Source organism: Homarus americanus, unplaced genomic scaffold, assembly GCF_018991925.1.
Source record: "Homarus americanus isolate GMGI-L3 unplaced genomic scaffold, GMGI_Hamer_2.0 scaffold39155, whole genome shotgun sequence".
Taxonomy (NCBI): domain Eukaryota; kingdom Metazoa; phylum Arthropoda; class Malacostraca; order Decapoda; family Nephropidae; genus Homarus; species Homarus americanus.
Genome location: NW_024737042.1, coordinates 12,027,642 through 12,040,623, shown reverse-complemented (window position 1 = coordinate 12,040,623; position 12,982 = coordinate 12,027,642). Strand labels below are relative to the sequence as shown.

The following is a 12,982-nucleotide window of genomic DNA, read 5'->3' as shown; positions in this document are numbered from 1 at the left end:
CACCTATTATTTTTAATGCTTTAATACTAAAAGTAATCTTTGCAGATTTAGTGGATATGGCCGCTACCCTAGAACATCATTCCAATGTAGTTCCGTTATTATAAGTTAGCCTTATAATAGTGTACTGTATAAAGGTACTCTAAATTTCATCAAAATGTATCAATAAATTCTATACCCCTCTGAGTCTTCTCTTAAAAGAGAAAGTAGAACTTACGTTGATTATGGTCGCCAGCCACCCTGAGATGCTCGGGGCCAAAAATGGGTCACAATTTCTCCATACCTGCTACTGGTATATAAAGTCCCTATACTTGTGTCATGTTGCCACGCAGAAATAGCCGAAAGGCGAAGTGGCTAGAAATACCCAAACCAAGACCAAGGTGTTGCCAGTTTTATTATTATGTAAAATTTACACTTTATTAAAAGTCTTGATATTTAGTAATAATATTATATGTAAATACTCGCTTTGCATCAGCTTCTTAATCTTCTCCTGCAGGTGTCCCGGGCCTGGATGGGCGGGATGGGCTTCCTGGTGAACCTGGCCTGGACGGCATCCCAGGGCGCAATGGGCTGAACGGTATCCCCGGTGTGGATGGCATCTGGGGCTCCAATGGTTTGCCGGGACGGGATGGTTTCAACGGTACTGACGGTAAGTTGACAAGCTATTGTTGTTGTTATACAGTTTGTATGTAGCTTCGTTAAACGAGTGACTTGAGGAGGCAAAACTATCCATACAGATACAGACACGAGGACTTATTGCCCAATACTAACAAGATATATTGCAATGTGTTGAAGCGTTGGAGGAACTTCTGGCACATATATAAGGGGCTTTGAAAATTGATGAAAAGCCTATATTTGGTGAGTAAGCAAAGCTAGTGCACATGCTATATTAGACCTCAAGATAGCACCCTAGGAGTTGACAAGGCCCATATTAGCACATATATATCGGTATATGCTGCGACTAGCAATGAAGAAACTGAAAACAGAGAATGGGGATCTGCCCAAGAGAGCTGCTCAGTGTCACTGCCTGTCTGAGAACGTAACTTGGACGTCATTCCTTTCCAAAACCCTACATCAGGAATAGCAGGGGGATTGAGCCGAAGGAAGGGAGGAATAAGTGCGTGCACTAGCTTCGCTCACTCACCAAAAATAGGCTTTTCAACAAGCTTCAAAGCCCCTATTTTAGGGAGTTGAGCTCTCTAGTGCACTTGCTAAATTCCACAGGAAGGAGGGTGCTAGGATGTAACGGGAGCAGTGAGCACACACAGGACCATTAGAATTTTATTTATTCTAGATTAAGCTACTTTAATATTTTTCTAGCCTGCTGTCTGTGGATCGAGGGGTGAGACCCATTGCTATGCAGGGTGCATCTGACAATTGATGAGACGGGTATTTTGCTATGAAGCAGGAGGCCAATTTCCACTGACCCCCTTCCCGGACCTGTGAGAAGGAGTGGGTCCTCAGGAAGGCCAGTGGAGCTGCTACACCCTGTACGTCGTAGGGAAGGGATGTGGTGCCTTCCCAAGGTCTGCCTCCTCTATAACCTGCTGCAATCTGTCTGCCAATCCTCTGGCTGACAGCGAGCGGCCCGACCGAAGATGAACGAAGAGATGATGCTGGCTGGTGGTGTGATCGGCCGTAATGAAGAGGTATTGGTGGAGGGTCCCGACCGGACAGAGTCGGTGAGGCCCGCCCTCTACCATGCCGGAACTGCTACTGGCTAAAGCCTGTGGTTCTCCTGCTCATTTTTCGCCAGGGAGGTGGGAGAAGGTGCCAGGGACACTGCAGAATCTCCTTGGGCGAAGGAGGTCCAGTGGTCGAACCTCGTGAGTGCCTTGAGTTGGGAGGACCTGAAGCCCGTGGCCAGCGCTACGAGGAAGAGGGCCTTCTGTAGTAGGCGGTCCTTTAACGGTCGGGTGGTGAATTGATCCTGGGGTGAGACAGATACCCAATTAACCCATGTCATGGTAAAACATTTATAGTAACAAGAACATAGGAAAAATAGACAGCATAAGGCCAGAGGCCCTCAGGCTAGGTTGTCAGTATAGTTCACAGGACTGAAGGAGTAGTAGTTACCGAGACCAAAAGAGTTAGGACTTTCTTCAAGGACCAGAAGGTCCGGGGTGGTCTAGCAGGTGGTCGCTGGTGGGATAGGTCCCGCTTCAGCAGGGTAACCGACTTGTTGTTAACCTTCACCCCGCACCCGTAATCCAGCGGGTCGATGAGGGCAGCCAGGTGGGTGGAGAGGGTTGGGATAGACATGCCTCGCTCGTGCGCTGGAGATGACAGGAACTCTAGAACTACACTTTCACTGGGCGTGGGAGATCCTTGCTCCTTGAGGTACTGCTGGAAGGCTTTCCAGCAGGACTCGTATTGTCGAGTAGTGAGGGTCTTAGTCCTGAAAAGATGTCCTCCACCACTCTAGGCGAATACAACCTGCTCGGGGAGGCACAGAGAAACTCCACATGTGTAAGTGAAGTGACCTCCTTAGCCTGGCAACGAGGGGATCGAAGGGGCAGGCGTTCCCAACATCAGTGGATGCGGACACCGGCTGAGTAGCTCTGATAACCATGGTTGAGCTGGCCAGTAGGGGGCCAGGAGGAGGACTTTCTCTTGAAGCTACAAAGCTTGTGGCAGACCCGTAGCAGGACCTTGGAGCAAGGGGGGCGGAAACACCTGTTCCAGTCCTCCATGAAGGCGTCTGGGTCCCCATGTGGTGTCGGCGTCAACTGACTCAAGTAAGCCGGAAGCTGAGCGGATGTATGAGAGGCAAAGAGGTCTACTTCCGGCCGACCCCACTGCTCTATCAGTAACTGAATCACACATGGACATAATGTCCACTCTACTAACGTCCCCTTGAAACGGAAGAGAGCTTCGGCCCAGCCGTTCTCGATTCCCGTGACATGGCGAGCAGGCAGGTCATGTGCCTCCTTGCAGATCTGCTCCAAGAATGACAGCAATTGGGCTGAGCGGGCCGTGCCCTGCCAGTTGAGGCAGAAAAACGGCTGCTGTGCTGACCATTTCGAAGCAGATGGCTTCGTCCAGGGTAGTCTGGTTGTCCTGAGTGGAGACAGGCGGATCCATAGCCAGGTGAGGCCTTGCCTGACGACCCTCGATGCCCAGCCACCGGAGGGCCAGGAGTCGTCCAAACCAGAAAGGAGGGCGAAGGTTGAAGGCTGAGGCATGTTCGAAAGCGAGTTTAGAAAGGACCTATAGATGCCGGATGCCGAATCTGGGTGGAGGGAGTTAGGGTTGTTGGCCAGTGCCTTCAACCAGGCGCCGAGTTGGGCCAGTCCTGCCGTAGTGGACAAGGTGAGGGCCGCCTTCTGCCTCTCCATGGCGTCCATGGTCAGGGTAGTCTCGGCTACCTGAGAGGCCTGCCATGGGAGAGAGGACTGGGTTAATTTCGAAGCTCACAAGAACTCCATCAACTCATCAACTCATTTGGCACCCGGTCATCCTGGGGGGATAAGACAACAGGGGCCGATGAGAGGAAGGTGATGTGACAGCTGTTCCTTCCAGCAACCGTCGTCCAGATCAACTGGAGATCCAGGCCCACCTTTTCCCGTGGAAAGAGAGCCTGACCTGCCGCCCAGGCACACCTCCTACCATCCTGTAGCGTACCTGCCATGGACAGCACGGAACAGGAAGACAGAGAGTCGAAGGCGTCCAGGGCCGCAATCGGTGACGTTCCTGACAGGGCTGGGACCATCTCTCTTCTCGACAGGCGGAGCTGTCGGAACTCGAAGTACTCCGAACCTAAGTCGTCTGCCAGTCGTCGGACCTCTAGGTCGGAATGGGGAGAGAGAACTAGGTCCTTCCTCCATTTTAGACTCGAAAAAAATTGCCAGTCTCCCCTGGTGTCAGTGCACAAACCAGTCCCGTGGGACCAGAGCCCAATTGTACGCCTCCTGGCTGATGATGTAATCAGGTGTCTTAAAAGAGAGGGGAGCGTCCGTAGGTGAGGGGAAGTTCCCTTATCCTGACGAAGGCCTGGGTCTTGTAAGGACTGGAGATGTTGCTGAGACCGGACCCTGGTCCGAGTCGGAGTAGTCAGGCATCCTCTGAGGACCCAGCCCTCCTTGGCTCGGAACCCGACTCCAAGAACACTGAAGGGTCCGGGGAGGGGGAGCGAGGGTGGGATCCCCATACCACAGGAGGTTGGTTGGAGGTGGCCTGGGCCTGCTACTGCTGAAGCTGCTGCGCCCAGAACCAGGAAGACAGAGCCTCCAGCATCTCCAGAGGCAAGGCTGGGAGGGTGGGTGCAGTGACCCCGGAGGGGGGGAGGGGCAGCATCTCCGGCTGCGACGTTTGGGCGGCTGGGGCAGGCCTAGATGGAGCGATGGAGGCGTTAGAGGGGCCATCCCCCCGGCGGCGCCGTGAAGGGTCTCCTAGCCCTGGGGAGGTGGGGGTGTATCTTCTCCTGACAAAGGCCTGGGCCTTGTAGGGGCTGGAGAGGTTGCGGAGACCAACTCCTGGTCCGAGTCTGAGTAATCAGGCAGCCCCTGTGAGGACCTGGCCTCCTCGTCTCGGAACTGGACTACAAGAACATTAATGGATCTGGAAAGGGGGGCCGAGGGCGGGATCTCTGTGCCACAGGATGTTGGGTGGCGGGGGCCTGGGCCTACTGCTGCTGCAGCTGCTGCATCCTAAACCAGGAAGAATTAGCAGGACTCCCCGAGCGGTGACGGTGGCGACAGGAGGAGGAGTGAACACTCTACTCCCGGAAGGGCAAGGGGGTTGAGTTGTGGAGAGCCCGAAGCCCCAGGGCAGGGAGAGATGGGCTCCCAGTGGCCGACTGGGAAGCTGGAGGAGGGAAGCTTGGCCTGGGTCGTCGGTAGAATGGTCTCTACCCGAGGGGCCTAGATGGTGGCACATTCTCAACCGAGAACAAATATCCTGGTCCCTTCAGGAGATGGGGGAGCCCCGGTGTCTGGCGGAACTGGAGGCTGCCGCCCAGCGGTGCCCTAAATTTTGCCAGAAAATGTGGGAAGTGTCCACATCTCCGTCGGCGTTGCGGAGAAGCTCTGCCACCCATCAGAGCACACCGTACAGCAACTCTAGTTGAACTTATTATCATCCACGCATTGGGCGTGGGTTTAACAGGCGGAGTGGCCATCCTGTTTGAACCTGACCGAACACCTCTGGGCCGAGCAGGGCACCTTCTGGAGTTGGGGATGAAAAAACAAGCAGGAGAAAACAGTGGAGCAGGGAAGAAGAAGGGACTACAGACGTCTCTCTCTGCCACCAAAACCCTGAGCCAGAACAATGAAACCGAGTAACAAATCGGTGCGTGGGCCTGGACAAGAGAAAACGCAAATAGAGGGCCACCCATGTGGGGGGAAAAAAAACAACAAATCGACGCCCTTGGCGTGAATCACCACACAAGAAGAAAAAAGGGGGGGAGATAAAACATGCAAACAGGGAAAAGCAAAAAGCCTGAAAATGGCCGAAGCCAAGAGGGCGCAAAACAACACTCCTCCACCTAAATAACTAAGAAAATAAATCATTCTGGGAAACTGCTGACTAAAAAATGCACAGATAGTGCGAAGTACAGACACAAACCAAAAAGAGAAGAATAAAACCGAGGCAGGAGAAGAGTCTGGGACGTCTACCTACAGCAGTGAGGCCAGAAAGAACGACATCTGAGTTATGTTCCTATACAGGCAGTGACACTGCGGAGCTCTCTTGCGCAGATTCCCATTCTCTGCTTCCAGTTTCTTCATTGCTAGTGACAACCTATACTGATATAGATATGTTAATATTGGCCTTGTCACCTCCTAGGGTGATACCTTGAGGTCTAATATAGCAAGTGCGCTAGCAAGCTCAACTCGCCAAAAATTTGTTTTAGAGACCCGGGCACTGACGATGGCTGATGTTCATGACAAGACACCTTCATTATCAAGAATAAACCGGCAAATGTACTGGTACAAAAAGGTGAAGCAATTGACCCCATTATCGCTTACTGCTGGGTGGCTGTTCCATATTTAATGTTCGATATTTGGTAATAGGAAACATCTTGAAATAAATCTTCTATCATCATAATGTGTAATTGTAAGTCATTTTCAGATAAGATAGAAAATGCTTGTTACTTTTCTTTTATGCAGGAATTTATTGTCATTTTTTTTTATTTCCAAATATTGAACATCAACCAAGTTTTGGTGATTGCTCGGAATATCTTAACACGCCTCCTCTGTAGTCACAAACGCATGAGGACACTGTTTAAGAGACAAGTTCAGGAGAATGGCAATGTTATAGACGTGGATTAAGACAGACATGAGCTTTTAGTTTAAGTAGGCTTATGGACAAAAAGGAAGGCCGCCTTAATGTACAGTTGCCTCCATAGGAACGTAAAGTATCACAGCTCGGGGTAGGAGATGTGACAGGGCAACGCCTTAGTCAGGGCTGAATGCATGGGAGTGAAACAGTGAAATTCCCTGTTTTTTTTATAAGATACACACAATATAGGAGGTAAAAAGATAAACAAACCCTGTATTACCAGTTATGCACCATTATTGTGTAACCCGCAAACAGGGTAGTACACCGTTTTACGCCCATGACTAAAGAGCTGCCGTGCCACGTCTCGTACCAGAGCCCACACACACTCCCAGGCCATGGCACGTTCATGTGGGGGCAACTGTACTTTAACGTAACGAATCTTTTCAAAGGGTGTAATTATGCAAATGAAGAGCATATAATATTCATAACAAATTAAGTTAAGAAAGGAGAGATCCAGATATCCTATTCATCACATTTTTCCCTTCCCCCTAACTCTCAGACTAGATCTGTTTCTAGAGCTGATATCATTTCATCTATCAATGCGGATCTGTGCAGCATCTCCGAATGGGGAGGTAGAAACTTGGTTGAACTCATTACTAATAAATCTCAGTATTTACCAATTACACTTTCCAAATTAGGTGATCTCCCACCAATCACATTTCAGGACGCAATCATTCTGCCAAATTCTAAAATAGATATGCTAGGTCTTACCACTTCCTCTAATATGTCATGGAAGCCACACATCCACAACATTGCTAAAGCTGCCTCCCTAAAGCTGGGAATGCTGTACAGATGCCGTAGCTACTTCACTCCTGAGCAGTTGTTTCAAGTTTATAAGGGATTCAATCGTCTTAACTTGGAGTTTGCGGATGACACCAAAATAGGGCGGCAGATTAATTCAGGGCAGGATGCAAATGCATTACAGGAGGATCTAAATAAACTGCAGGGGTGGTCTGAAAAATGGCAAATGAAATTCAACACCAGCAAGTGCAGCGTACTTAATATTGCAAGAACAAATACTGTCAATGTATACAGCCTTAACAACATCAACCAAGAGAAGTCGACTTGTGAAAGAGACGTAGGGTTACTTGTAAGCCCGGACCTATGGCCTAGAAAACAGTGCGTTAATGTTCGAAATAAGGCAAACAGAGCATTGGGTTTTATATCTAGAAGTGTAAGTAATAAGAGTGCAGAGGTCTTATTGCAACTATATCTTGCGCTAGTCAGGCCGCACCTCGATTATGCGGTTCAGTTCTGGTGCCCTTATTATAGAATGGCTATCAATTCACTAGAGTCGGTGCAGCGAAGAATGACGAAAATGATTCCGGAACTTAGAAACCTTCCATATCAGGATAGGTTAAAGAAACTAAACTTGCACTCCCTAGAAAGACGAAGAGTGCGGGGAGACATGATAGAAGTATTTAAGTGGGTGAAAGGAATCAATAAAGGGGATATAGATAAAGTTCTTATAATATCCGAGCAGGATAGGACTCGGAGCAACGGATTTAAGTTTAGGGGGGAGATAGGAAGAAACTGGTTCACAAATAGGGTGGTGGACGAGTGGAACAAGCTTAGCAACTTTGTAGTAAGTGCTGGTACGCTGGAAAGTTTCAAAAGGAGGCTAGATTGATTCATGGATGATAGAGAGTGGTAGTAACTCTCGACAGGAGCTGCCATGCACAGGCCAACCGGCTTATTGCAGACTCCTTATTTTCCTATGTTCTTATGTTCTTATATCTGGGGTGGCTCTTCTTTTGTCCAACTGTAAGATAGGGTGGAATCAAAGGCATTTCGTGTTATTGACAACTCCTCCTTTAGTTGATAATCTTTCTTCCCTTTCTCTTCGCCGCAATGTTGCTTCACTTTATTTTACAGGTACTTTAACGGGCAATGTTCGGTGCACTTGGCATCCTGTGTACCGCCGGCAAGGCCGTGGGCTCGTAACACTCGTCTTGCCGTCGGTGCCCACCGTTTCTCTGTGGATGTCGGTCACACTAGAATAACCCGTTATAGTACATCCTTCGCGCCTCACACAGCCAACCTGTGAAATGCTCTGCCTTCTTCTAGGTTTCCATACTCATACAATCTGTCTCACTTTAAAAAGCTGGTTTTCCGGCATCTTCGTGGTGTCGATTAATATAATCTTTTTCTTTTATATTTACAATTTCATTTTACTCTTATTTTTTCGCCCCCTAGGCCCCGTTGTGGATCGATGACTTGTGCCCGGGTGGGCTATTCCCTGTAAAAAAAAAGCGCAAATATTTAATTTAGTCTAATAAAATCTGTCTTTTGGTGACCTAAACATGCTTTATATTGAGTTGTGCTCATCCCCGAGATCTTTCTGACCCATACACGTAACTTAAGGAAAAAAACAATACTTTACTCGAGACGAAACCAAAATCATCACCGAGAAATAATTCGTCTATGAAAAGAAAACAGTAAAGAAAAAACATTGGAACTCAATGTTATTGTTTGATACTCCCATATCTTACCTGCCAATCATATGCCATTATACAGCAAGAGAATAAAAGAAAGTGCTCGAAGTCATTATGCCAGAAAGCCTCCCTGGCAGCGGGTGGTTCGTGTATGACCCATCCACAGTCGCCTCACATTACTGAGTATTGTTTGTTATAGTAAACACAGAGGTCTACACTTATACCTTATGCGACGCCGAGTAGAACGACGTAGTATAAGGAATTAGTGACCTAATTTAACAAAATTACCGTACGTAGGTCAAGTAAGTTTATTACTGTCGCAAAAATTTATGGAATAATACAGCTAATATTCCTCTCCTCCACAGGGACCCCAGGTGCCAAAGGCGAGCGAGGACCGCGAGGCTTTCAGGGCATGAGAGGTGAGTCTTCCTCGTACTCCTCCTCCTCTTCCACCCCCACACCTGTCACAACCACACCTGCCTCCACCACACCTGCCACCACCACACCTGCCACCACCACACCTGCCACCACCACACCTGCCACCACCACACCTGCCACCACCACACCTGGCCCACCACCACACCTGCCACACCTGCCTCCACCACACCTGCAACCACCACACCTGCCACCACCACACCTGCCACCACCACACCTGCCACCCCACACCTGTCACAACCACACCTGCCTCCACCCACCCACACCTGCCACCACCACACCTGCCACCACCACACCTGCACCACCACCACCACACCTGCCACCACCACACCTGCCACCACCACACCTGCCACACCTTCCACCACCATCCACCACCACCTGCCACCACCACACCTGCTGCACATCACCACACCTGCCACCTGCCACCACCACACCTGCCACAACCACACCCACCACCCACACACCTCACCTGCCACCACCCACCTGCCACAACCACACCTGACACCACCACATCAGCCACCACTACATCTGCCACCACTACACCTGCCACACCAACCTGTCACCACACCTGCTACACCTGCCACCACCTGTCACAACCGCACCTGTCACCACCACACCTACTACCACCACACCTGCTACCACACCTGGCACCACCACATCTGCTATCACCACACCTGCCACTACTACTACACTTGCCACTGACACACGCCCTGCCACCTGTCACTGCCACACCTGCCACTGCCACACCTACCACCACTACACCTGCCTGCCACCACCACACCTGCCACTACCACATTTGTCACTACCACACCTGCCACCACACACACCTGCTACCACCACACCTGCTATTACCCACCTGCCACCACTTCCTTGCCAACACCACACTTGCCACCACCACCTACCACCACTACACCTACCACCACTACACCTGCACCACCACACCTACCACCATCACACCTGCCACCACCACACCTGCCACCACCACAACCTGTCACCACACACCGTCTCCACCCACATCACCATTATTCACATATGTAACAGGTCGTCACACCCACACACCTACAACACCCCTCCACCCACCTACAGCACCCACCTCTACCCACCTACAGCCCCACCTCCAACTACAACACCCACCTCTACCCACCTACAACACCCACCTCTACCCACCTACAACACCCACCTATACCCACCTACAACACCCACCTCTACACAGCTACAACACCCACCTCTATCCAGCTACAACTCCCACCTCTACCCACCTACAACACCCACCTATACCCACCTACAACACCCGCCTCTACCCAGCTACAACACCCACCTTTACCCAGTTACAACACCCTCCTCTACCCAGCTACAACACCCACCTCACACCAACCCACACACCACCACCAGCCACTGCTACCTGACCCATCTTGGAGAAGGACGTGCCCCCAAGTTCTCCCGTAGTGACCAAGGAAAATGGCCGCCTTGGATCGTTGTGTCTTGGGGGAAGAGGAGAGTAGTGTGGGGAAAGACGACCTCTTGGCCACTCTGCTAAGGCAGCTGGGGCAGTTGAGGAGTGAGGTTGACACTCTAAAGGCGGAAAATGAAGCCCTCAGGACTGAACTCCTTCAGGTAGGTGTCCTGCCTAGCAGGACACCTGCGAAGGAGGAGCAGGCGTGGAGAGTGGTTGTCTCCAAGGGGATTAGGGTCAGGCTCAGGAAAGCTGACCAGGGTGTGGAATGTAGGAACCCCTATCAGGTGCTAGAGGAAGCAGGCGAGGAAGAGAAGAGGCAGGAAAGTGTGGTGCAGGTGGAGGAAAGGGCAGTTGTACAAACCCTGCCCAGAGGTAAGGTCGTGGTAGTTGGGGACAGCCAGGTGAGGTTTTTAGGTAGGACTTTTTGTACAAGAGATAGGAAACGTAGGACTAGGGTGTGTTTTCCTGGGGATGGGATAGGGCATGTAGCTGAGAGGTTAGACTGGGTTTTGTCAGGGGAGGGTACCAATCCAGTAGTGTGTCTTAGTGTGGGAGGAAACGACATAGGAAAGGTTAGGAGTGAGGAACTTTTCAAGAGGTATAGGGAGACGCTGAGGAAGATTAGAGATAGGGGAGGGATCCCGATAGTATGTGGTGTCTTGCCTAGAAGAGGGATTGGTCGTGAATGGCTGTCCAGGGCAATTGCTATAAATTGCCGACTGGAAAAACATTGTGCAAACAATGGTTGGGCATGAATTGATAGCTGGCAACGATTCTATGGCAACGACTACCTGTACAGTCGTGACGGAGTACACTTGTCTCGTGCGGGGGTAAAGACGTTGTCTGCATCCCTAGAGCGTGAAATTGTCACTCCAAAGGGGGGGGGGGGTTCGCCAGTAGAGAGATGTCGGGGTGAGTGGGAGTCAAAAAACAAGCAGGTCCTGGGAAGTAAAATTAGTTACTCAGGACAAGGGGTAAAACAGGACCAGGGAAGGGTAGGTTTAAATGTATACTATACAAACAGTAGGAGCGTTAGAAATAAAATAGACTTGCTGAGAGCGGTTGTATGTACCGAGAATGTAGACGTCATAGCAATCACCGAAACTTGGATGAATCTGGCAAGCAAAATTTTTTTATCAGAGTACCACATAGAAGGGTACAACCTTTTTCACAAGGACAGGGAAGGTAGGAAGGGGGGAGGAGTCGCACTCTTCGTCAAGGATACATTAAAATGCTGTATTAATAATTCAATAAAGGGTGAAATGGGAACCGAGTCTGTATGGGCAGAAATCACGGAAGGAAGAGAAAAACTAATTATGGGAGTGATTTACAGGCCCCCAAGTCAGGGCAAAGAAGCAGCTCAGCCCATGTAGCAGGAAATGAGTAGGGCAGCAAAATATAACAACCTATGCATTATGGGGGATTTCAACTTCAGAAATATTGACTGGGACAACATTGTAGGTGACTATGAATCTGAAGACTTCCCAGACGCAGTACAGGACAATTTTTTGAAACAACTAATTACAGAACCTACTAGAGGTGACAATATATTAGACCTAGTATTAACAAATAAAGAAAATATAATCAGAGATATCACAGTAGGGGAAGAACTAGGTAACAGTGATCACAGAGAAATCAGGTTCACCCTAAATTGGGAAACAAAAAACAATGACAATATGGTCAGTCCCAAACTTTCGGTTGGCGGATTATCAGGGATTAAGAAGGTACCTAGGTGAGGTCACCTGGGAACAGTCACGTCAGTCCCCAGTAGGAAGGGGTGAGGTCATAGATGACACAACAATTGGTCATGACTATAATATATTCACTAGTATACTACATAAAGCACAAGAACAAAATATACCATAAAGAAAAATTGGGTCAAATAAGAATGAGCCAAGGTGGATGACCAGAAAACTTAAACATGACATAGGAATAAAGAAAGGAATCTATAAGAAATTAAAGGGAGGGGAGGAGCAGCTCAGAAATAGGTATAATGAACTATCTAGGAATGTTAAGAAAAATGTAATGAAGGCAAAGAGAGACTATGAAGTCAAAATAGCAAGAGAATCCAAGGCGAATCCCAAGGGATTTTTCCAGGTATATAGAACAAAAGTCAAGGACAAAGTTGGGCCTTTAAAGTCAGGGAGGGGAGAAGTGATAAATGGCAGTGAAGAATAAGCAAAGCATTGAACAACTACTTCTTATCAGTTTTCACAAAAGAAATTTGCGAGGAAATTCCAGAGGTGGAACTGATATTTAGGGGAAAGGAAGAAGAGAAATTACAGAATATCACTATCAGAAAAGAGGATGTTCTTAAGAGGATAAATAAACTAAAGACAAAATCCCCAGGGCAGGATGAAATTTTCCCTCGAGTCTTGAA

General features: G+C 49.2%; 1 protein-coding gene across 1 annotated transcript in view; it reads left to right on the top strand.

Moving 5' to 3' along the window:
• The window catches only part of LOC121872799, a 58,429-nt gene that overhangs the window by 13,371 nt on the left and 32,076 nt on the right, over positions 1 to 12,982 (top strand). The window contains exons 4-5 of the mRNA XM_042375856.1: positions 494 to 646; positions 9,077 to 9,130. Of these exons, the coding sequence (XP_042231790.1) occupies positions 494 to 646; positions 9,077 to 9,130 (207 nt within the window). The remainder of the gene's footprint in view (positions 1 to 493; positions 647 to 9,076; positions 9,131 to 12,982) is intronic.